Source organism: Molossus molossus, unplaced genomic scaffold (genome assembly GCF_014108415.1).
Source record: "Molossus molossus isolate mMolMol1 unplaced genomic scaffold, mMolMol1.p scaffold_m16_p_12, whole genome shotgun sequence".
NCBI lineage: Eukaryota > Metazoa > Chordata > Mammalia > Chiroptera > Molossidae > Molossus > Molossus molossus.
The window spans coordinates 57,742,304-57,767,365 of NW_023425347.1; the positions used below are offsets into that span (position 1 = coordinate 57,742,304).

The 25,062-nt window shown below is 37.6% G+C and overlaps 1 protein-coding gene across 1 annotated transcript in view; it reads right to left on the minus strand.

The window, feature by feature from the left end:
- PATJ (PATJ crumbs cell polarity complex component) overlaps window positions 1-25,062 on the minus strand; it is a 332,328-nt gene that overhangs the window by 286,645 nt on the left and 20,621 nt on the right. Inside the window, exons 6-9 of the mRNA XM_036256685.1 lie at window positions 18,167-18,362; window positions 16,059-16,187; window positions 3,220-3,438; window positions 1,837-1,939 (exon numbers count right to left, since the gene is read on the minus strand). Of these exons, the coding sequence (XP_036112578.1) occupies window positions 1,837-1,939; window positions 3,220-3,438; window positions 16,059-16,187; window positions 18,167-18,362 (647 nt within the window). The remainder of the gene's footprint in view (window positions 1-1,836; window positions 1,940-3,219; window positions 3,439-16,058; window positions 16,188-18,166; window positions 18,363-25,062) is intronic.

The following is a 25,062-nucleotide window of genomic DNA, read 5'->3' on the forward strand; positions in this document are numbered from 1 at the left end:
TGATAATAATGATAGCTCCCCAAACCCTTCGAATTTCCTAAGTTTTGAGAGTGATAACAATCTTTTTGTTATCTTCATGAGATGACTTTTGGAAAGCACTTAAGGCTGGAGGCTGGTTGCCAGAGGAACCAGCCTGTGATTATAAAGGTTTGGAACTTTCAGCCCCAAGCTAAAAGGGTAAAGGGCCTGGAGATGAGGTCAGTCACCACGGGCCTATGACTTTCTCAATCATTATGCAATGAAGCCTCCATAAAAACCCAGGAGGACAGCTCTGTTGGTTCTTTTCCAGGGAGTTTTCCCACTGGGGAAGAACACTTCCAGGGGCCACCATGCTGGGCCCCAAGCTCCACAAGGACAGAAGCTCCTTCTTTCAGGACCTCACCCTGTGTATTGTTTCATCTGGTTTTTTATTCATATGCCTTAATATCCTTGGTAATAAATCAGTCATCCAGTGAGTAAACAGGTTTTCTTGAGTCATTCTAGCTAATTAATTAAACCCAAAGAGGGGGTCATGGGAACCTCTGATTTATAGTACAGGTGATGGCCTAGGCTTGCAACTGGTGTCTGAAATAGAGTGTGGTCTTGTGAGACTGAGCCCTTCACCTGTGGAATCTGATTCTATCTCTGGGTAGCTAGTGCCAGAACTCAGGTGAATTCTCAGATATCCTGTTGGCATCCGAGAATTGCTTGTGGGAATTGGGTCTGGGAATCCTTTTAAATTGTGATTCTCTAATTACTGAAAAGCAACTTGTTGCTATTATAGATGCATGGTTTTGAGACAGGCTGGCAAGAAGCCAGGAACATTCTTTGGCAAGTGGAATGGGGAAACTGAGACAGACAGTTGAACAAACTGGCCGAGTAATTTACAGTCAGATACAGAAGGTCACCAGGGCAGAAAGTTTTGCCTAGCAACGGGCAAAACCGATGCTGGACCTCACCCCCAGGGTGGCCTTTCCTCCCCTGGCTTATCACTGGTCATGCGGTTTATACCACCTGATCTTTCATATCGTTGGTCATGCAGTTCGGACCCTCCCCTGAGCATTCCACCCTAGAGATAACATCTAGGCCTCGGTTGTATTTCTTCTCCAGGCTCAGAAAAGCAGCAAAACCGGGCAGGCGATGCTAGGACCTGCTGCGATAACTAATGACCCCCTTTTCTGGTGCTGACCCAACAGTGGAGACCATGACCTGGCAAAGAGCACACCTGGGAAAGCTAATAAATATTCTATTAAGATCTCCTCTGAGACAGGCCCTAAAATCCCCACCTTCAGAAAGTAGATAAAACCCCTCAAGACAAAGAAGTCAACTCGAGCCCTTCTTGGGGCACACTCACTTGAACCTCCTTTTCGAGTGAATTTTCCTTCTCCTAACCCTTAAGCATCCCCCCGAGACTTGCAACCAGGGGAGCAACGGGCAGCGGCAGCTCATCTTGGGCTAACCCCAGAACCTGTCTCCAAGGCCCCCTTTCCCATGCCTTCCAGTGAGCCGACAGCAGTCCCACCTTGGCTCCCTCTTTCCCATAAAGTTTCTAGAGAACCAAAGCAGCCCCTCCCAGGCTCTCTCCTGTGGCTTCTCCTACCCTAGGCCCTTCCTTGTTTCATGATCCCCAGCTTTCATAAATGTATTCTCAAAATCACCTAGACTCATACTGTGAAATCTTTTCTGCACCAAGTCAAGAATGCACACACTACCGGCCAGCCCGAGGCAGACCCACTCTGGGCCGTGATCCTGTCTGGTAACAGTTTTATTGTTCAACATTTACATTAAAATCTACAGATATTTAATTTCACTGTCTGGAAACCTTAACATCCTTTACAACTATTTCCAAATATTTACCTGTGCGAGCAGCTCCTACATAGCCAACAATTCTAATCCCAAGACTCTGTCCATCTTTTTTAATGAGTTCAACAGTGTAAGTTTCATAAAGTGTAGAATTGTCCTAAAAAGAAAAAATAATTTTAATTATACATAATATTTAGTCATATAACTGTGTGTACACAGTAAATTTGTGCATGGCTAGTCAAGTATTTTCTTAGCACCCATGATAGGCAGAATTCTAAGACAGTCCTGACTCTGGGTCCCTGGTGCTATTCCTGTATTTGTCACATTACATGGCAAATGGGAGATTATCCAGGTGAGCCTAATCTATAAAGCACCCTTCAAAGCGGAGTTTTCTCCTGCTGGAGGCAGAAAAGGAAGTGAAAATAAGTTGAAGTATAACCACTGAACTTGTGGTTTGAAGATGGAGTGGGTCATGTGAAAAGGAATATCGGGGGCTTTAAGGAGCTGAAAGCTGTCCTTAGCTGACAGCCAGCAAAGAGAGACTTCAGTCTACAACTGCAAAAAACTATACTGTGTCAATAATCTAAATGAGTTTGGAAATGAATGGTCCCAGAGCATCCAAATTTAGAACTCAGCCAGGCCACACCTTGATTTCGGTCTTGTAAATATTTAAGGAGAGAGCCCCACCACGCCCACCCCGACTTCTGACCTACAGAACTGTGAACTAACCGAGGGTATTGTTTCAAGCCACTAGGTCTGTGGTAACTTGTTACACAATAATAGAAAACCAATACAGCCACTTGAAAAAAACAACACAGGATTAATTTCTATCTGAAAGAACTAAACGTAAATTAAAATTTAGAAACAACAGGTAAGACTAATTATTGTAATAATCACTGTGAGCAAAAAATATTGACCTAAAACTTATTTTCATCACTTGTCTTCTAATTTAAGATATTTCTGTAAAAGAATTCTGTAAACAATTCCAGGTACTTGATAACAATTAATAATAATGATTATTATATAATTATAATGAATATTATTAATCATAACACATATTATTATTGTCTATCCCTCTGACCAATCTGATCCTATCAGTGACAACTCTTACACATTGATCAACTTTTACAGTTTCTGCTCCACCATCTGGATGTCTCCTCACCAATCTAATGACATAGGGATGGCAAGAATTATTATTCTCCAGTTTACAGATGAGTACCTGAGGCTCAGAGGTTGAATGACTTAACCTTGAGAAACAGCAGAAATGTAAATCAAATCTGTCTAATGTCTCCAAATGGTGCTCTCCTGCTGCTTCACTGGTGGGCATTGAGACACTGCCCACACCAACGTGGCATTTCAAGTCGAAGGCGTTTCTAATCTTAGAGTGTATCACACCCAATATTTGATTTAAGATGAAAGAATTATTTGTGCACTCACAGAACTAGGTATCCTGTTAGGTACAGCAGGCAGGGCAACAGGTAAGGCTGCAGGGGTTGGAGGGGCTACAGAAATTTCACCAGTTGGGTCTCTTGCAACCAGCATCCTGACTGAGTTCCCACAGTTTCTCAGCACGTGTGCAACTTGCTCACTGCTCATTCCCTGCACATCTGTGTCACCAATCTTCAAGATATGGTCCCCTGTCTGGAGTCTTCCATCCTTTAATCCAAGAAAAAAAACACACAAAATTATTTTGAGAAATTAATGATCTCACTTCATTAGTTAATAACAATTCATCAGACTTTGAGTCGTGGCAAAATAGCTGGCAAAGACGCCATCTAAAAGTGCTGAATAAGCCCTGGATGGTTTGGCTCAGCGGTTAGAGCATCAGCCTGTGGACCACAGAGTCCCGGGTTCAGTTCTCACTAAGGGCATGTACCTCGGTTGCAGTTTGTCCCCGGCCTCAGTTGGGGTTGTGTGGGTGGCAGCCAGTCGATGTGTGTCTTTCATGTTGATGTTTCTCACTTTCTCTCACTCTCTTTCCCCCTCTCTCCCTCCTGTTCTATCTGAAGATAAATGTAAACGTGTCCTTGGGTGAGAATGAAAAATAAAATAAAAATGCTGAATAAAATATAATATTTTAAATGAATAATTGAATTGGTAGCAGAGAAAAGAAAGTCCTTGCAAAAATAAAAAATCGGAGTGGGGACAGGGGAAAGTTCAAAAGGAGAAGAGTAACCAGAATTCTAAACAGGCATTTGCTTCAGGGTATCACTTCATGCCTGATGGCCTAGAGTCAAGGTATACAGGGGCAAGGAAGAGCTCAGAAAGCCCTGGGCATCAAGAAGAAAAGGAGTTCAGATCAGAAGCCTCCAGCATAAAGGTAGAAATTCTGAAAGCCAACAAGCTTGTTTGAGGAACAGCAGATGTCAGTGTGGCTGGAGGAGAATGAACAAAGAGGACAGTAGTCAAAGAAGAGATGAGAGCATTCCTGGGGTCAGCAGTGTACAGCATGCTGTGTAGAGCACTGGAATGTCTTGAGCAGAGCAATAACATTATCTGACTTAGTTTTAACAAGATCACTCAAGCCGCTGAAAATAATATTATAGTAGAGGAAACAACAGAAACAGAGATACCAGTTAGTAAAGCAATAATCTAGAAAGAGATAGCAATAGCTTGGACTAGGTTAACAGATGGGGTGTTGACAAGTGAGATTCTAGATGTATTTTTAATGAATTGTCAACAGGCTCTCCTGAACCTATTGTAGGTATGAGGGGGAAGAAGGAATCAAAACTCCAAGTTTTCAGCCTAAGCAACTGAAAAGATAGAGCTGCTATTAATTAAGATAAAGAATCATACAGAGGAATGAATGGGAAAGATTAGAAATCAGGAGTTCCGTTTTAGAGATGTCCAGTCTGAGATGTCTATTAGACATATAAGTGGAGATATCAGATACGCAGTTAGATAGACAAATCTGGAGTTCAGGAGAGAACTCGAGATTACATATTTAAAATTGGCAGCATTAGCATATAGAAGGTACTTAAAGTTATGTTTTTTGATTAGTTTAAAGAAAAGATATGCACTGTTCTATTTGCTAAGTTGGGATATATACATGGGTGATTATTACTATTATTATTTTAAATGTTCTAGCTTTTTTTAATTTATTGATTGATTTTTAGAGAGAGAGGAAGGGAGAGGGATAGAGAGATAGGAACATCGATGAGAGAGAACATCGATTGGTCACCTCCTGCATGCCCCCCACTGGGGACTGGGCTCACAATCTGGGCATGTGCCCTGACTGAGAATTAAACTAGCAACCACTTGGTGCACTGAACCACACCAGCCAGACTAGTTTTTTTAATTTTTTATTTAAAGAGTTTAAAGTGAAAGTAACATAGAGCAGCCTAAAATGTCTTATTTTTTAAACTTGGTGATATGTGTATTGGTGATTATTATTATTCAAAATGTACATAGAAAAAAAATGTACATAGATATTACTATTATATGTATGTATATTCAATAAACAGAAAAGTTTAAAACATAAATTATCAAAAAGTAGCCTGGCCGGTTTGGCTCAGTGGTTGGAGCATCGGTCTGTGGACCAGAGAGTCCCGGGTTCGGTTTCCGTTAGGGGCACATGCAAAAAAAAAAAAAAAAAAAAAATGTGTTAAAAAAAAGTATATCATATCCATAAATGTTTATCATGTCCATTCTATCTTCATTTGTGAAATTTTTAAACAGCTTATCTATCAGCATTTTCACTAAGTTTGTTTCATCAAAAATTCTGAATTCTCTTTACTTCTCTCTCTACAACGTAGTAAAGATACCAAAATGCAAACAGCAGGTTACAAAACATTATACCTGCAGAGCACATTAGGGGTTAAAAATCACTTTTCATACATCATCTCACTCAGGGTAGGACAACTTTAAAATGAGAAAACTGAGTTTCAAAAAGGTTGACTAATTTGACCAAGGTCACAAAATTAATAAGTGGCAGAATTAAAGTTCAACCAGAGTTGTCTCACTGAAGGCCTGTTCTCATTCAGTCATTTGTCTTATACTTTTGTAACCATAATTTAACATTTTAATTAAGTGATAAAGGTTATATATTCAACATTCTCTCAAGGCTACAACTAACTCTCTGTTTTCTTAGAGTATATAAATAAAGTCCCATATTTTCGCTTCTTATCTAGCCTTTTTCACAGTTTAGAGCAGCCTGTTCTGGGGGAGAAGGCTGCTCGGCACCACCTGCCATAAATCTACAAATTCCTGTTTGAAGAGAGATAGCACCCAACCAAGGGGAGGAAACTTAAGAAGTGGCATATTCGGAAAAAGCATTCGACAAAATCCAGCATCCATTTCTGATAAAAACGCTCAGCAATGTAGGAATAGAGGGATCATATTTCGACATAATAAAGGCCATATATGAAAGACCTACAGCCAACATCATACTCAATGGACAGAAACTAAAAACATTTCCATTAAGAACAGGAACAAGACAGGGATGTCCACTTTCGCCACTCTTGTTTAACATTGTACTGGAAGTCTTAGCCACAGCAATCAGACATGAAGAAAAAATAAAAGGGATCCAAATTGGAAAGGAGGAAGTGAAACTGTCATTATTTGCAGATGACATGATATTGTACATAGAAAACCCTAAAGACTCTATCAAAAATCTATTAGACTTAATAAATGAATTTGGCAAAGTAGCAGGATACAAAATTAACGTCAAGAAATCGACGGCATTCTTGTACATCAATGATGAACTCACAGAAAGAGAAACTGAAAAAACAATCCCATTTACCATCGCTCCAAAAAAATTACGATACCTAGGAATAAACTTAACCAAAGAAGTAAAGGACCTATTTGCAGAAAACTACAGGTCATTGAAAAAAGAAATAGAGGAAGATATAAAAAAGTGGAAGAACATACCCTGTTCATGGATTGGAAGAATTAACATAATTAAAATGTCCATACTACCCAAAGCAATCTATAGATTCAATGCAATCCCCATCAAAATACCAACGACATATTTCATAGAACTAGAACAAATACTTCAAAAGTTCATATGGAACCAAAAAAGACCCCGAATAGCCACAGCAATCTTGAAAAAGAAGAACAAAGTTGGAGGGATCACATTACCAGATATCAGGTTATACTACAAAGCAACTGTAACCAAAACAGCCTGGTACTGGCACAAGAACAGGCATATAGACCAGTGGAACAGAACTGAAAACCCAGAAATGGACCCAAGGCAATACGCTCAATTAATATTTGACAAAGGTGGCAAGAGCATACAGTGGAGTAAAGACAGCCTCTTTAATAAATGGTGTTGGGAAAATTGGACAGCTACATGCAAAAAAATGAAACTCGACCATCAACTTACACCATACACAAAAATAAACTCAAAATGGATAAAAGACTTAAATGTGACCCGTGAATCCATAAAAATTCTAGAAGAAAATGTAGGCAACAAAATTTCGGACATCATACGGAGCAGAATTTTCACGGATACATCACCTAAGGCAACAGAAATAAAGGAGAAAATGAACACATGGGACTACATCAAACTAAAAAGCTTCTGCACAGCAAAAGAAACGATCATCAAAATGGAAAGGCAACCCACTGTATGGGAGAACATCATTGCCAATGATGTATCAGATAAGGGGTTAATTTCCAATATATACAGAGAGCTCATACAACTCCACAAAAGGAAGACAAAGAACCCAATTAAAAAATGGGCAGAGGAGCTGAATAGACACCTCTCCAAACAGGACATACAAATGGCCAAGAGACATATGAAGAAATGCTCAACATCACTAATCATCCGAGAGATGCAAATTAAAACAACAATGAGGTATCACCTCACACCTGTCAGAATGGCCGCCATCAACAAATCATCAAACAAGTGTTGGCGAGGGTGTGGAGAAAAGGGAACTCTAATACACTGCTGGTGGGAATGCAGACTGGTGCAGCCGCTATGGAAAACAATATGGTGTTACCTCAAAAAATTAAAAATTGAACTTCCATTTGACCCAGTGATCCCACTGCTGGGAATATACCCTAAGAAGCCTGAAACACCAATCAGGAAGAATATATGTACCCCCATGTTCATAGCAGCACTATTTACAATAGCTAAGATCTGGAAACAGCCCAAGTGTCCACCAGTAGACGAATGGATCAAAAAGCTGTGGTACATATACACAATGGAGTACTATGCAGCGGTAAGAAAGAAAGATCTCTTATCCTTTGAGACGACATGGAGGGACCTGGAAAGTATTATCCTAAGTGAAAGAAGCCAAGCAGAAAAAGACAAATACCACATGATCTCACTTATATACGGAATATAATGAACATAACAGTCTGAGGAATACAGTAGACCCAGACACATGGAAGTAGGGCACAGACTGACATCCCTCAGAAGAGGGGATGGGGTGTGGGGGGGTGGGAAGAGATAAACCACAGAACTTATATGCATGTATGCATGACCAATGGACATGGACAACTAAGCCGGGGACAGGGTGGAGGGGGGGGGGTGGGGGGTGCCAATGGGGTAAAAAGGTAAAATATCTGTAACAAAAAAATAAATAAAAATTCATAAAAAAAAAAAAAAAAAAAAAAAGAAGTGGCATATTCGAAACCCTCTTTAGCTCCCCCTACCTTTCCCAGGCTCCTCCTTTACAGAAGAAGTGGCACATATGCATTCCCCATTAGCTTCCCCTCCCTTTACTCACAGAGACGGCATGTCCACAGCCCCTACCTCCAATACTCTTATTATGCTTTTCCTCTCCATCCTTATAAAAACCTCTGACTGCAGTGAGATATTAAAATGGGTTTTTGAAGACAGGAATTCCCTCATCTTCTCGAGATGCTGGCACTCCAAAAAACCTCTTTCCTTTTTACCAGCACCTGTCTCATGAGTTTAGCTTTTGTTGCAACACGCAGCTGAACCTGGGTTCAGTTACACTTTGATATCTCCAGAATATCATTAGTAGATAGTAAAGTTACTGTTTTCCTATTCTCTAAGAAATTGCCTGTCACTGTCAAAAAGCTTAAATAAAATAAAGATGAAAGATAAATATTTTGCAAATGAGAGAAGAGGACAGCTTAAGAATAGAACAATGATCACTGGGCTAGTACAATTCTAAGCTTTATATTCCTGGCTCCAGGAGACACCATATATAAGTTGTACATAAAATTCAGGGGGAAAAAATCCTAAGACTAAAAAGCCTATTTCCTACCCTTCCTTTTCTCCAACTCAGAAACTTGAATAAAGAAAGGAAGGTGTTAGATCAGAACAATGAGTAGAAAGTTATGTTGTGAACTCTGCTGAAGGAGCTAGAAGTGACTGGAAGTGGAAAGGAGCAGGAAAACAGAAATGCAATATAATTCAGAAACATTTGGAAAGACTCAGAGTAAAGAAATAGATTCAAGGAGAAAATTATTATGGAAAAAGGGATGAAGAATTGCTGGATTTAAGCATTGATAATTTGATATTCTATTATTACCAATGCAACAAACTTGAAGTAAAACAACTGGTTAAGAAGAAGTCAGTGGTCATGATGAAAAATAAGGATAAACTGCTTCTATGAATCAAACCATCCCTGAACAGAATCACGGCCTGATCAAAGAATAAAGGATATGTCAAATAAGTGTTTTCATACTTGGCATGGCCAAGAAGGGCATTTCACCATAAGTATATATATATAGGCACTATTTTTTTCCCCCCTATTTTACCTCAACTCAATTTAAAATGATGTAGATAATTTTCATCTGTCACTAAAAGTCACACTTTTTTTCAGCCAGAAAAACAGGTGTTCTAGGGAATTAATTTGTCAGTGTAAAAACAATCTTAATCAGATTGATAGGAGAGACACCAAAATGACAGCTACCTTGTTGAAGTCCAGCAGCCCCAAACATTGCATTTTACTGATATTTTCTGATCAACATTCTCATTCCATTACCTGTCTACTGTGCAAGGAAACTAAAGGCATTAGAGTCCTTTTTGTTTTGTTTTTAACAGAAGTCATAGTTAATGATAACCAATAAATCACTACACCAAGATTCAAAGATAGTGTGTTAATCAAACATCCAAAAATAAAATTTATTAACCCATTGATTTTTTTCAAAAGAGAAAAAACACTATGCATATAGGCAAATATAACATGAAAGGCAGAAAAATTAAAACAGCTGATGTAACAGGATACCATACTAATACAGTGAAGCACTAACAGTATCATTTACAGTTTAAAAAAAAGAAAAGAAAAAAAATTGAAATTAACAGTTCTTGGCCAAAAATATATGTATATATTACTTTGCATTATAAGTTCTTTGATCAGCTGTTGTGGATGATAATTTTTATTCAAAAAATATTTGAAAACCTCAAGGAATTCAGGCCTGAGCTACAAAAGAAAGAAACCAAATTGGTTTCTTCAAAAACCAAAAAATAGCACCAAATACTTCCACAACTTGGAAAATAAAATTATTACCACTTTTGATTCAAGACTGCTTCCATCATTGGTTCAAAAGGCAACGTGTCACCCTGGCCAGTTTGGTTCAACGGTTAGAGCACTGGCCCTTGGATCAAAGGGTCTGTTTCGATTCCAGTCAAGGGCACGTACCTGGTTGCAGGTTTGATTCCTGGCCCCAGTTGATGTCTTGCAGGAGGCAACCAATCAGTGTGTCCCTCTCACATCGATGTTTCTCTCTCTCTCCCTCTCCCCCCTATCTCCCTTCCACTCTCTCTAAAAAATCAATGGAAAAATATCCTTGGGTGAGGATTAACAACAACAACAACAAAAACGACAATGTGTCATTGACAGAAAATAGTGACTTTATAAAATAAAACATTCTTTTCCCCCAGGAGTTAAAGAAAGGTACTAAATCTAAGTATATCTTTCCTATTCTAGTTAAATTCCCAGGGTCATCAACAACTGATTTATTTAATTTTTTAATCCTCACCCAAGGATATTTTCCCATCAATTTTCAGATAGAGAGGGGTAGATGGAGGAAGAGAGAAAGAGAGAAAAACATCAATGTGAGAGAGACACATCGATTGGCTGCCTCCTTCACCACTCCAACCAGGGCCAGAATCGAACCACAACCAAGGTATGTGCCCTTGACTGAAATCAAACCCGCGATCCTTCGGTCTGCTGGCCGACGTTCTAACTGCTGAGCCAAACCGGTCAGGGCTCATCAACTGATTTGTAAGGATAAGGAAAATATCTATTCAAAGTCTCCCTCAAAGAAAAATTGCTTAGGAATAACAAGTTGCTCTGTGGATTCAAGCTGGACCCTCCTCATTCTAGACTGAACATTCCTCATAGTCCACACCCACCCTCTAAATCCTGGCTTGGTTCCATTCCTTCCTAGCATTAAAGGATATTGGATAATTATTATGACTCATATTATAACTGCCTCATACCAAAGAATCATTAATTCATGACAACTTTTAAATAGGCTGAGTTGTAACAGACCCCTTATGGAGACAATGGGATAAATCAGTGTCCCTGATTTGCCTAGAATTATTCCAGGCCACATGAAAGAGATTTCTGCAAAACAAAGTTGTTTTATACCGCCTGTTATCAATGTTTTTAAAGAAAACTTCCAGCTGCTGAAAAAGTTTTAAATTTTTGCCATAACCAAACAGAATTCTCAAAAGATATATGCATCAGGTACTGAGTCTTTCAGAATATCTGAGGATTACAGGTAGTTGTTAGTTCTTTCAGCTCCTCTTACACGATACCACAGAAATTCCTTATCTTCAAACTTGGCCCTGATCACATTTACTGATTGGTCATTGTAGCTAGATTCCAATAAATGTTTCTAAAAAGCTTATATGAATCAATATTTTTCCATTTCATTTACTTTATAACATTTGAGGCAGTAGACAGAAGGACTTCAGAGTCTGACACACCCGAGCTCAATTTGGTTTTACTTTGATCAAGCAGTATGGCCAAAGGTCAATTTTTTATCCTACTTAAATCTCAGCTCCCTCTTAAACAAAATGGGAAAAAATTCCTTTCTCACTGAGTGTGAGCATTAAACTCAATACTATATGTAAAATCTTTAGCCTAGGACCTTGTTTACAGCCAAGTAAGTCCTCAGATGCATCCAGTTCTGATGTTTCTTTAGGCAGCAGTAACCTCAGGTAAGTGTTCTTTGCTGCACCCCCTCAACTCTACCTCACCTTTTCACTATACATATTGACTTATCTGTACCTAAAAGGGAATACAGGGGCTATTTTATGAAACCCTTTTAAATAAGAAACACTGACTTCTTTGTTTTTCTTAACTTTGTGTTCTAACTTTCTATTATACAATTTTATCTTCTTTCAAGAAAGTAGTATTCATTAACCACTTCAGCAGAATGTATCACTTTAAGATTAATCTTGATCACATCTGAACTAAAGACCTAAGACATCCATATTTCCTTACCACGAAGGTTACCATAGTCAACAGTGAACATTAATATTCAAAACATGAGTATATTTTAATTAAAAGCAATATTCACTTTAATTTTTTAAACTATGATCAGGCTACATGAGCAACAGCTTATAAAGATTTAGCAACACTGCAGAGTCAGCTGAAGAGATTCTACCTGCCATCAGCTGAAATGAGGGGAAGAGAGAAGTGAATACCATTTTGTTTGGGTCTCACCATATTCCCTACAGGAAGAGTCAATAGCCCTGTTGCTCCTATATTCCCTCATGATAGACAGATTTGACCAAACCTGTACAGGTGCATATCAGGAAACATACACACACACACACACACACATTAAGACCAACTTTGAATGAATAGATTTAAGAAGTAAAGCATTGAGTCCACAACTGTTTGACTTCAGAGTCAAACAGTTGTGGACTCAATCCTGACTTTGTCATTTCCTAGTAATGTAGCCTTAGGCAATTTCTTAAGTTTCCATATCTATAATTTGGGACCAAGATTTATGACACTTTTAAGAACTATAAGAATAATATATACAGGCAGATAACAATGTCTGGCATAAACACTTGCTTCTCCATTATGACTCTGATGGGTACACCCATACCCCCTTCTTGATGACCTGAAATAGTGACAATCCCTTCCAGTAAGAGTGAAAAATCAGACCTGGGCTTTTCCCAAAGGGATTAATTTGGGAAACTCTGCACATCATATTCTCCTTGTGAAAATTCATAATGCACATTAGGATATTAAAAGCTCAGAAAATTCTTACAGTAAAGAAACCTATTTGATTTTGTTTAACTTGGTGTTTTCTAAATGTATTTGACCCTTTACTTTCCACAATAGGTACTCCACTTTGCATCTTGAAAAATGCTACTCCATCAACTCCATCATATCAAAATACTCCACAATTTCTCATCCCTTTCCAGGTTACAAAAATTTTCAAAAAATCCTCAAAGATTACTATGTGCTTTGTGCCACAGATGTGTTTTGAAGACCCATAAAATGACCAGTATCAACTTTTTTGGTCTCAGAACCCCTTTGTAGTATTAAAAACTACTGAGGATGAGGAATAGGGATTACAAAGGAGCACAGGAAACTTCTGTGGGTGATGGATATTGTTCATTATCTTGGTTGCAATGATAGATGGTATGATGGTTAAATTTTATGTCATCTTGGCTAGGCTATGGTGCCCAGCTGTTCGATCAAACACTGGTCTGGATGTTACTGTAAAATTATTTTGTAAATGTGATTAACATCTACAATCAGTTGACTTTAAGTAAAGGATATTACCCTCGATAAGGTGAGTGGGCTCCATGTAAACAGTTAAAGATTTTGAGAGCCAAAACTGAGGTTCCCTGGAGAAGAAATTCTGCCTTAAGACAGTAACAGTAATCCTGTTAACCTACCTACAAATTTCATAGTTCAGAATGCAACATCAAATCTTTCCTGGGTTTCCAGCCTCCTAGCCTGAATTACAAATTTCAGACTTGCCAGTATACATGTATCAAAATTTATTCAATTGTATACTTTATATATGTGCAATTTATTATATATCAATTATAACTCAAAAATCACTCAGAAACCGAAAGAGCTTTTTGATATCTCTGTTGATATCTACTAAATTAGAAAAGTGTTGCAAAAACTTTTTAATATTTAATATATTAATATATATTTATGATATTGACTTATTTTTTATGTTTAAAAGAGCTATATAAAAATAGTGAGAAGAGTGATATTTGAAATTATTTTTGCAAATTTCTTTAATGACTGGATTAAAAAAAGACAGCTGGATTTTTTTTTTCCAATTTTTTTCTTCATTGATTTTTATAGAGGAAGGGAGAAGAAGAGATAGAAACATGGATGAGAGAGAACATCGACTGGCCACCTCTTGTATGCACCCCACTGGGTATTTGGCCCACAACCTGGGCATGTGAACCGACCGGGAATCGAACTGGTGACCTCTTGGTGCATGGGCCGATGCTCAACCACTGACCTACACTGGCCAGCCAAGACAGCTGGATTTTCATGTGTGCTTCAGCATTCAATATGTTGCAATATGTTGTTTTGGTTAAAGCATATTAAAAAAAAACCTGGCTTCAATTAGATACATAGTTAGAAAATAGGAAAGTATTTTAATAATCTTTCAACCCATTCTTCTTTGATAACACACCAGAATTTGACAAGTTGTGCTTTCTTAAAGAACAGTTGCAATATGGAATCAGAAACTACATCCAACAAACTTTCAGACACAGTTTCATTAAAATCTATTGATCTATCATGAATGGATCTTTTACTTTGTCATATCATGCATTGGTTTTCAGAAAATATTGATTCACAGAGCTATAAAGATCTTCTAAATAGTGACATATTTCATTACATAATATCAAAAAGTATTAATATCAAAGAGTATTATCACCAACAATCTAATCAGAAGTCTTTAAATATTGAAAAAAATTCAAGCTCATAGTAAAGTACACATTTTCCAAAATTCTAATTCTTGTTTGACAGTTCAAATTTTATCATCATTAACAAATGTTATCAGTTATTTTCTTTGAAATAATAGGCTCATTTCATTCATTTTCAAGAAAATGTCTACCAAATACCCAAGTCTAAATAATCATAATTTTCCTGACAGATATTCTTTCAAGAATAAAAATGCTTTTCCAGGGTGGTTTCCAGAGGTAGAAGGTTGGGGGTGGACAAAAATCGGTGACGAGGGTCAAAAGGTATAAATTTTTTAACGTTGCTAAGAGAATAGATTTTAAAAGTCCTCTTCAAAGAAAAAAAAATGTATCTATATGTGGTAATGGATAACTAGACTTAGTGTGCTGGTTATTTGACAATACACACAAATTTTGAATCATTATGCTGTATACCTGAAACTATATAATGTTGAATGTCAATTATATCTCAAAATTCTTTTGAATAAGAGCAAAAATTTAAAAATAAAACAATTTTTAAAATGAAAAGGCTGTTTAATATTTAAAAAATGGATACTATGTCTTACAAATGTTTTTCACTCAAGACAACCTTCATACTTTAGTACATGGCAGATGTAGGTACATGCCATTTTGTCACACACTATTAAAAGCGCGTGCACTTAAAAGTCAAAGTGTACTAAAATTAATCATTGCTATTGCACTTTCGTAAGTGAAACTGGCAATTTGTTTTTCTTTTTTGTTGCAAGCATGTGGTGGAGAAGAATACGATGACTACTTGCACCAGGGCACCGGCACTGTCAGTTTACCATCATCAGTGCAAATTTCAACATGGTGAAAGAGCTAAGAGCATCCTGGTGTAATTGTAAAAACTGCTTTGGTCTTACTGACCCTCTGCAAGATACTCAGCTACCTGTTAAATGCACTTAGATTCTAAAAGCATAATAGAAATATTAGTAGCTCCACAATTAGTGCAAGACGGAGCAATCTTGCTTAGAAATGGGCAGCTGATGGACTTGCCTCAAAGCTGCACAGTAAGCTTATTTTTGTTTATATATGTTTATCAGAAGGGATAAATGTATAAGTAACTGCACATTAAGCAGTGAAATTTACATATTATTTTGATTATGATGGGCATTCTATATAATATAGGCTCATTAAGTGGCCTCATAACCAATTTTCTAAAAACTAAATGTAATATTTAATATTTTCTTCTATTAGTAAAACTAAGCAGAACCAGTGGATACATTTTTTAAAGTCCCACTTTTAGTTTTATGGCTAAGTATAAGGTGTAGTCATTTGATAATGCCAAAATTTTTAAATTCAAGTGAAATTTACTATGTAACGTGAGAGAACTATTTATAATCACTGTATTTTCTGATTGTAACCCATGTTATAAAATTATATTTCAAGCCATACAATTTAAATTGTATAAAAACAAAAAAGGTCAACTTACTCGATCTGCTAATCCTCCAGGAACTATAGTCCTCACAACCACACCACTTGATTTTCCTCCAACTATTCCAAAACCTAATCCAGAGCCATCATTAATGAGCTCAACATCTTCAATATGGCCCCAGCGAACCTACAAATTAATGGCAAGAGCCAAAGTGTTAGTAAAACACACAGATTCTTAGCTTCCCAATACAGTAATTACTAAAGTAATAAATATACAACAAATTAAACATTCATACAATTAATCAAGACAACTTTTGGGAGGCTATGAGATATGTAAAGAAGACCATATAATCCCTGCCCTTACAGATTTTATAACCCAGTAGAGAGATCATCTAAAACATAAATAATTAAAATATTAGATCATAGACACTGTAGCTCTAACAGTACTGAAACGTCTCACTCCTCAGTCTCTGCCCAAGATCTAGCTCAGTGCCCAGCACACAGTAGGAACATAAAAATATGCTCATCTGAATTGAAAGAGAATCACAAAGTATTATAAGGACTGAGGGGAGGTATTGCAGACAAGAAGTCAAATCCAATAAACATTTATGGAAAGCTTCAAGAAAAAAGGTGGCATTGTAATTGTACTATAGAAGAAGAAAGTCGTTCAAGCAAAAGGGAAATGTAAGAGCAAAGCCGGGCTTGCTTAAGTGAGTGGGAATACTTGAAGCATTTAGAAGAGTAAATGACAGGAACAAAGCAGTAGTTTAGGAAGATTACTCTGGCAGCAATGTGAAGTATGAAATGATGAGAAGGACACAAGGCAATAAGATAATTTAGCAGACTCTTACGAGGGAGAGGAGAGGTAGGCCCAACTGAAGATATTAGCAATAGGATTATACAAATCAGAGTAAGAGACATGACATTTTTCCTCTGACTAGCAGGCTTTCATCAGAAATGTGCATTAAATTCACATAATCCAACTGCAGAAGAAAATCCTCCCTCTTAAAATTCTTAGGTTATATTCATCACTTAGTTTTTCTATTATACTAGAGTGCAAAGTTACTATGCAATGTTAAAATAACCAGGATATTAGGAATATTTAATAAATTCTTGTCTGAAACAATATCTAGTATCTGGGAAGCAACATTTGCTAAAATATGCCTGATTAATATGAGCTAGTATTCATAAAATGTACACCAGGCACTGTGCTTTGCTCTTCACATGCATTCTCATGTGACCCTCCCAACACCTCTGTGAAGTAGACACTGTCATTAGCTCCAAGTAACAGATGAGTAAACTGAGGTATGCAGAGGTCAAGAAACCTACCCCATATGACACAGCCAGGAAGTAAAGAACTGAACTTGAACCCATTTTAGCCTGACCCAGAGTCCTTGTTCTTAACCACTATGCTAAGCAATTTCCCACTTTGTTCATTCTGTTTATTATGTAAATTGTGCTGTATAAATATTACTGATTACAACAGGGAAAATGTCTATACATTAATTTGTGTTGTGACCTTGTATTATACTCAGACAGTCTATTTTTTCTTTTGTTCCAATGAAAGAAAATTAAATAAATCGGCTAGCACTTAGTGTTATAAGAAAATAAGATTTATTAGCTTGCATTCTGAAGATGCAGGCCAAAACCTGTAAAATGTTATTAAGCAAGTTTAAGATTCCCAAAAGAGACATATACTTTTATTCTTTTGAACTGTTTTCATCCTTACATGAGAAAAAGAAAAACGTCTACAATTGTATAGTATCAATAATGTAGTCATAAACACCCAATATAGTTTATAAAAATAATGTTTGTGAAATAACAAAATCTTAAGATACTCAATAATAAATCTCTAATAAAAACTCTCAGCTTAATTAACTGTCTTTATCACCAAGGAACACAAGACTCCATCACCAAATAAATTACACCTACTACTACAATTTGCCCTCCATATTAAAAAATAATCTTAAATAAAGAGAATCATAGGACATTGAAAACCAAACCAAACCAAAACCCTCAATGAAATATCTTGTTTACTATGTTCATGCTGCATTTGGAAATATGATCATCTTTCTTAAACTATGACAAGTCAAATGACGCCTTCTACATGTGATAAAATCAATGGCATAATTCAAAATTAAGTATTTTTCCAAATTTGCAACTCACTGTTTCTGGCAAAACTGTATTGGTTAGGCTGGTAGAAGTACTGCTTCTTGCGTGGACTGGTTGTCTGGCCACAACCAGACTCAAATATCCAGTGGTTTGCTGTAACAGTGCAATTGCTTGCTGATGGGAAATGTTCTGATCCAGTGGCGTATGATTAATAGCCAGTATTTGGTCATTTTCCTTTAACCTTTGATCCCTTGGTGAAATAAAAGAAAATTTTATTTTAAGTGATATAATATCCTGACTTTTAAAAATCTATTATTAGCTCTGGCCTGTTTGGCTCAGCAGTTAGAGTGTCAGCCCGCGGGCTGATGAGTAGCGGGTTCAATTCTAGTCAAGGGCATGAACCTCGGTTGCAGTTCATTCTGGCACTGGTCGGGGTCACGAGGGAGGGAACCAGTCAATGTGTCTCTCTCACATCAATGTTTGTCTCTCTCTCCCTCTGCCTCCCTCTCTCTCTCTCTCTCTCTTCCTCTCCTTCCTTCCCTCCCTCCCTCCCCCCTTCCTCCCTCCCTCCCCCCCTTCCTTCCTCCCTCCCCCCCTTCCTCCCTCCCCTTCTTCCTCCCTCCCTTCCACTCTATCTGAACAAAAATGGAGGAATGTCCTCGTGTGAGGATGAAAAATAAATAAATAAATAAAAAGATCTATTATTCAAGTTAAACAGTTTTTGTTTGTTTTTTACAGTACTACTCCACTTAGTAATAATTATATAATTATTTAATAATATAACAGAGCTTTTTAGAGAGCTTTTCATCAAAGCATTTATTGGCTCATTAACCAACTTAGTACTTCATCTCAAACACATGTACATTTTGAAAGCTATCTGGCTAGAAAAATAAGGAAAACAATGTATGGGGTCCCACTACCAAGGTTTTGCAAGTATGGACACTGCCCCCTTTAACTACATGAACCCTGTACTCCTGAACCCCTTCCGATCTGACTTCAACATACCACAATGGGGTAACTACATTCTCAAATTCATCAATAACCTCTTCTCCAGCAGATTCACCCTGGCCTTATTGTACTTCACTACACCAACATGTCAATAGAGCCCAAACCCTCCTTGACAATCCAGAGAGTACTTCTAAAACTGTTTCTGGGCTCTTCTCTTTCCTCTAAGTACCAATCTCCCAACTGCTAAGGTAAAAAGAATTATTTAAAAAAGAAATTAGCAAAATCTCTTAAGAAAAAAAAGCATTATTATAGTCAATATTTACTGAGCCCTTATTATGAGCTAGTCACTGTGCTAAATGCTTTTCATGTATTATCTCATATAATCCTCGTAATCATCTTTCAAAGTATTTAAATTTTACAGGCCAGAAACTGAAGCCTAGAACAAGCTTCGCATTTTATCTAAGTAGTCTGGCTGAAGCACATTCTTTAACTTCTTACGTTACAGTGCAGCCTAAGACTATCGTAAGATTTACTCTGTCCTGGCTTACTGTATTTGAGTTCACCATCTCCCAACCACTTCTCCTCTTCCTGACTCCATCATCACTGCAATGCCTCCTTATCTTTGTTTGTCTCTCTTGCATCTACACATCTTCTTTCATTCCCAACGTCAACCTTTCAGTTGAGATCCTTATCAAATACCTTAAAGCTAACTTGTAAAATTCCTCAAGGTTTATTCTTTTAGGCTCTCCTGTGCTGGTATTTGCCAACTCAAAAATACATGATGATTATCTGTGTATTGACCAATCAAAAAAAAAAAAAAAAGAGCCAATGAGCCAATGGAAAGAAAACAAACTCTTGTCATGATTATGTCATTAAAAAAAAATTTAACCTTCAAAATATAAAATCTCCCAGAGAAAGAATTTACCTCAAAACAGAAAATTCTAATTCATAAATTTGAATTCTGAATATTCCATTATATTGCCCTTATTTTTCTCAGGCCACACCAGATTCAGCAAAACTTTGCCAAGGAGAATTTGATAACTTCTGACCTCTAGAACAGTATAAACTTCGTGGGTATTCAAAGGCCTCTGTACTTGACCCCAAAGTACTCTTCCAACTTGGCTTCCTCCCTACATAAGCCCCTTTTGCAACTATTCTGATTTCTTTCCCTCTCAACTCTTGGGTGATTAGTTTCCTCCATCTCTAATGCCCTTCCACTTTGCTCAGCCATATTCAGTTCACACTCCACAGTCCAGTGGAGGACATGTCTCTCCCTGTCCTTCTCCCTTTCCCTTTCCCTTTCCCTGTTCCTGTCCCTCTCCCTTTCCCTTCCCTCTCCCTTTCTCTGTCCCTGTCCCTCTCCCTTTCTCTGTCTCTGTCCCTGTCCCTGTTTCTCTCCCTTTGCCTGTCCCTGTCCCTCTCCCTTTCCCTGTCCCTGTCCCTCTCCCTTTCCTCTCCTGCTCATTTATCACTCATCGAATATTCATTTTTACTAAGTACACTGTCAACTGAGCTCCCTATATCCTTCTTAATTAGATTTTAAGCTTTCTGAGGACAGGGACTGATAGATTTTAGATTCTCCTTTGAAACTAGCAAGTTGGGCATTTCCATTTTTGATGCCAAAATTGTGGGCAGTTGTCACAACAGATCATGTACCATTAAAAATGTTGCTTATATATCCTTTTATTTATATTAGAAAAGGTTTATGTTACATCAAAAGTACAGAATAGAATGTAAAATTATATATACTCCATGACCTGACTTTATAAAAAGAAAACATTCTAATGTTTTTCCTAGTTGTCCCAGGGTGGTCAAAGTCCAAGCAGTTTTTTGGGCCTCGGTCGGGGTGCATATAGGAACGTGCTGATTATTATATTTCCATATTTTATATTTTTTCTATTATACACATGCATCACTTTCATAATAATTTTTCCATATTTTATATCTTTTCTATTATACACATGCATTACTTTCATAATAATTTTCATAATTTTGAAATATATATATTTTTAATTGAGAATGTTGCTTGAAAACTCTTCCCTAGTCCTAAAGAAACATTTATTTTTAAATGTGACCACTGCAGGAAATATCCAGGAATCACTTCCATTTTCCCATCTCCAGTGGCCTCTTCCCCTAACTTTTTCACAGCTTGCTCATTAAGGGAAATTTCTTAATTAATCCCAAATGGATGACTTGCTCTTGAATCTTTTCAACCCTGATGTAACTCATTTGGCACAAATTGGTCCTTAACTTACATTCAGATTTTCTAGTTTCTGGAAACCATTCTATTTTAATCTACCTTTACCGCTAACCAACAGTCTCTCAGGATACCCTGTTTCTTTCCACTTAGTATCTGTTCGGGGAATATAAACTCAAACCAAGATAAACAAGCTACAGAGAAGTCTCCTGGAAAATATGATTTTGATGCATTTGAAAGTTGAATAAAGTTAGTTTTATGGCTATTCTTTTTTTTTTTTTTTTTAATTTATTTTTTCCTTTATTGGTTTTAGAGAGAGAGGAGTGAGAGGGAGAAACATCAATGAGAGAGAACATCGATTGGCTGCCTCCTACATGCCCCACACTGGGGATGAGGCCCACAACCTGGGCATGTGTCTTGACCTGGAATCCAACTGGCAACCTCTTGGTGCGTGGGCAATGCTCAAACACTGAGCCACACCAGCCGAACTCTTATTTTTTTCTTTAAAAAGTTTTTTCAATTACAGTTGATATTCACTAATACACACACACACATGTATATTTGTTTTTGTTGTTTTCCATTGCTTTTTTAAAGAGAGTGAAAAGGAGGGGTATGGAGGAGGTGAAAGGGAGGGAGAGAAAGAGAAAGAGAGAGAGAGAGAAACATCGATGTGAGAGACACACATCAATTGGTTGCCTCCTATATGTGCCCCAACCGAGGCCAAGGATTGAACTTGCAACCCAGATATGTCCTCTTGACCAGAATTAAACTCTTGACCCTCCTGTGCTTGGGCTGATGCTCTGACCACAGAGCTAGGGCTTATATTCAACATTATATTAGGTTCAGGTGTACAGCGTAGTGGTTAGACATTTATTTAAATAACTTAGGAAGTAATCCCAATAAGTCTAGTACCCACCTGGCACCATACATAGTTATTACAACATTACCGACTATATTCCCCATGCTGTACTTTACATCCCTAGCTACTATTACTATTTATAATTCAGCTCCCCATACTATATATATTTATACATATATACATACATACATACACCGAGTGGAGCAAAAGTAGGCTTACAGATGTTCATATGGAAAGTAATATGATAATTAATAAAGAATAATACAAGAATAAACTGTATTTTGCATATTCACAACTATAAACCTACTTTTGCCCCACCCTGTATATGTAATTGAATTCCCACTTTCCATTCAGGGAGAGCATAATTCTTGGCTCTCCATCACAACATCCAGAATAATGGATTTAAATGGCCTTGAGTCAATAGGTCTTAGGCAAGCTCCTTCAATAACACAGTTCTGTGTAGAAAGTCCTGAGAAGAAAAAACTGGTCGTAAAGACCATTTAACGTGATTTAGAAGGGCCTGCACGCTGGCCTGTCTTCCAGCGCCTTCTTACATCTTCTTACACTCAGCTCCAACACCAGGTAAGTACCAGCCACATTCTAAAGCTAGGAGATACGCTGCATCACTCCACAGGGCTACTTGTCAAGGGAGCCTCTTCATTCCTCTCCCCAACACTTTCTGCTCTCTGAATATACCACTGTCTCAAATTTCCCTTCAAGCACCACTGCCTCTGGGAAGCCACCTGCCTCCCTAGCCTTGGTCTATATTCCTTACACGTTCAAATATCAAACACCTCTTTTGAGAAGTGCTCACCGCAATCTGCAATTATAGACCTATTTGTACAGAGTAACTGAGACATAAGGATTGACTACAAAAAAGTTATACAACATTGAAAATACACTAAAAACTACTGAACTGTTCACTTTAAAATGGTAACATTTGCCCTGGCCAGCGTGGCTCAGTTAGAGCATCATCCCGTATACTGAAAGGATTCAGGTTTGATCCCCAGTCAGAATGCTTGCAGCAGGCAACCAACCAATGTTCTCTCTCACATCTATGTTTCTCTCCCTCTCTCTCTTCCTTCCCCTCTTTCTAAAATCAATAAGCATATCCTCAGATAAGAACTAAAAGAATAAAAATAAAATAAAATAACATTTATCTTTTGATAATAACATTGTAAATATATCCCAATAATGTTTTCAAATTAAAACAAATTTTTATGTTTTTATTGATTTTTTTTAGAGAGAGAGAGGAAGGGAGAAACATTGATCAGCTGCCTCCTGCACACACACCCCGCCCCTTCCCTTACATCGAGGATGAACCTGCAACCCAGGCATGTGCCCTGACCAGGAATCGAACTGAGACCTCTCAATCCATGGGACAACGCTCAATCCATGGAGCCACACTGCTGGGCAAATTTGTCAATTAAAGTTGACATTCAATATTATATTAGTTCCAGGTGCACAGCATAGTGATTAAACACTTGTGTAACTTACAAAGTGATCTCTCTGATAAGTCTAATACCCACCTGGCACCATACATAGTTATTACAATATTATCGACTATATTCCCTATGCTGTACTTTACATCCCCTTGACTGTTTTGTAACTACCAATCTGTACTTCTTAATCCCCTTACCTTTTTAACCCTATCCCCCAACCCACCTCCCATCTGGCAACCATCAGCTTGTCCAATAATAAATATTTAAGTTAAAAAAAATTGTTTAAGCCCTGGCCGGTTTGGCTCAGCGGTTAGAGCATCGGCCTGCAGTCCAGAGGGACCTGGGTTCGGTTCCCGCTAAGGGCACGTACCTTGGTTGTAGTTTGTCCCCGGCCCTGGTTGGGTTGTGCGGGTGGCAGCCACTCGATGTGTCCCGTTCACATCAATGTTTCTCTCTCTCTCTCTTTCTCTCTCTCCCTCCCACTCTATCTGAACAAAGAATGGAAAAATGTCCTTGGGTGAGGATTTAAAAAAAAATTGTTTAAGTCGGTCCAATCAAGGTTAAATAAGCTTTTTTGTTAAGGGACTTCATAGCCTTAAGTAAACTAATGTTAAGTGACCCTAAATCCAGGTTTACCCAGAATAGTCCTAATCTATACCTACTGTATCAGTGTCATTATTAACAGCACACCCTCTCATTCCCAAAACTATCCCAACTTGGACAATAAATTATATGATTACCCTAACTATATACATCCAATATCCAAGAACAGGATAGAGTTTCTCAAAGACATCTGACCACTTGAGGAAATGCTGCATTAGACAGCAGAAATCCAGGACTTGGCATATTTATTCTTTGAGGCTAGAACTGATCTTCCATGAATAGAGAATGTGGATTAAAAATTATATTATTAATTGAAAATCTTTTTATAATAGTACTACTACTGTTGCTATTATTCTAACAGGTGGTAGTAACGCAATGAATAGTGTGCTTGTTAAATGAATAATAAACTAAAAACCTGAAATCAAATAGAGACAAAATATAAGGCTTGCACATACCCTTTAAAAAATAAAACAAGCCCGGCCGGTGTGGCCCAGTGGTTGAGCATCAACCCACGCACCAAGAGGTCGCCAATTTGATTCCCAGTCAGGGCACATGCCCAGGTTGTGGGCCAAATCCTCAGTGGGGGGCATGCAGGAGGCGGCCAATTGATATTCTCTCTCATCGATGTTTCTCTATCTCACCCCCTCTCCTTTCCTCTCTCTCTAAAATGAATAAAGAAAAACAATTTTTTTTAAAATAAAACAAAAAGCAAAAGTAGAACAGGAAGAATCACAAAGACTCAACAATAAGTAAAATAATAGCGTGACATGACCACCAAAAATGTTGCTATAATCTTAAATTTAATAAACAGAATGTGAATTTCAATATTCCCATCTTACAGATGAGACCTTAGCTAAAATATCATGTTCAATTGTGAGAGACTGTGGTGGAATAGAAAGAA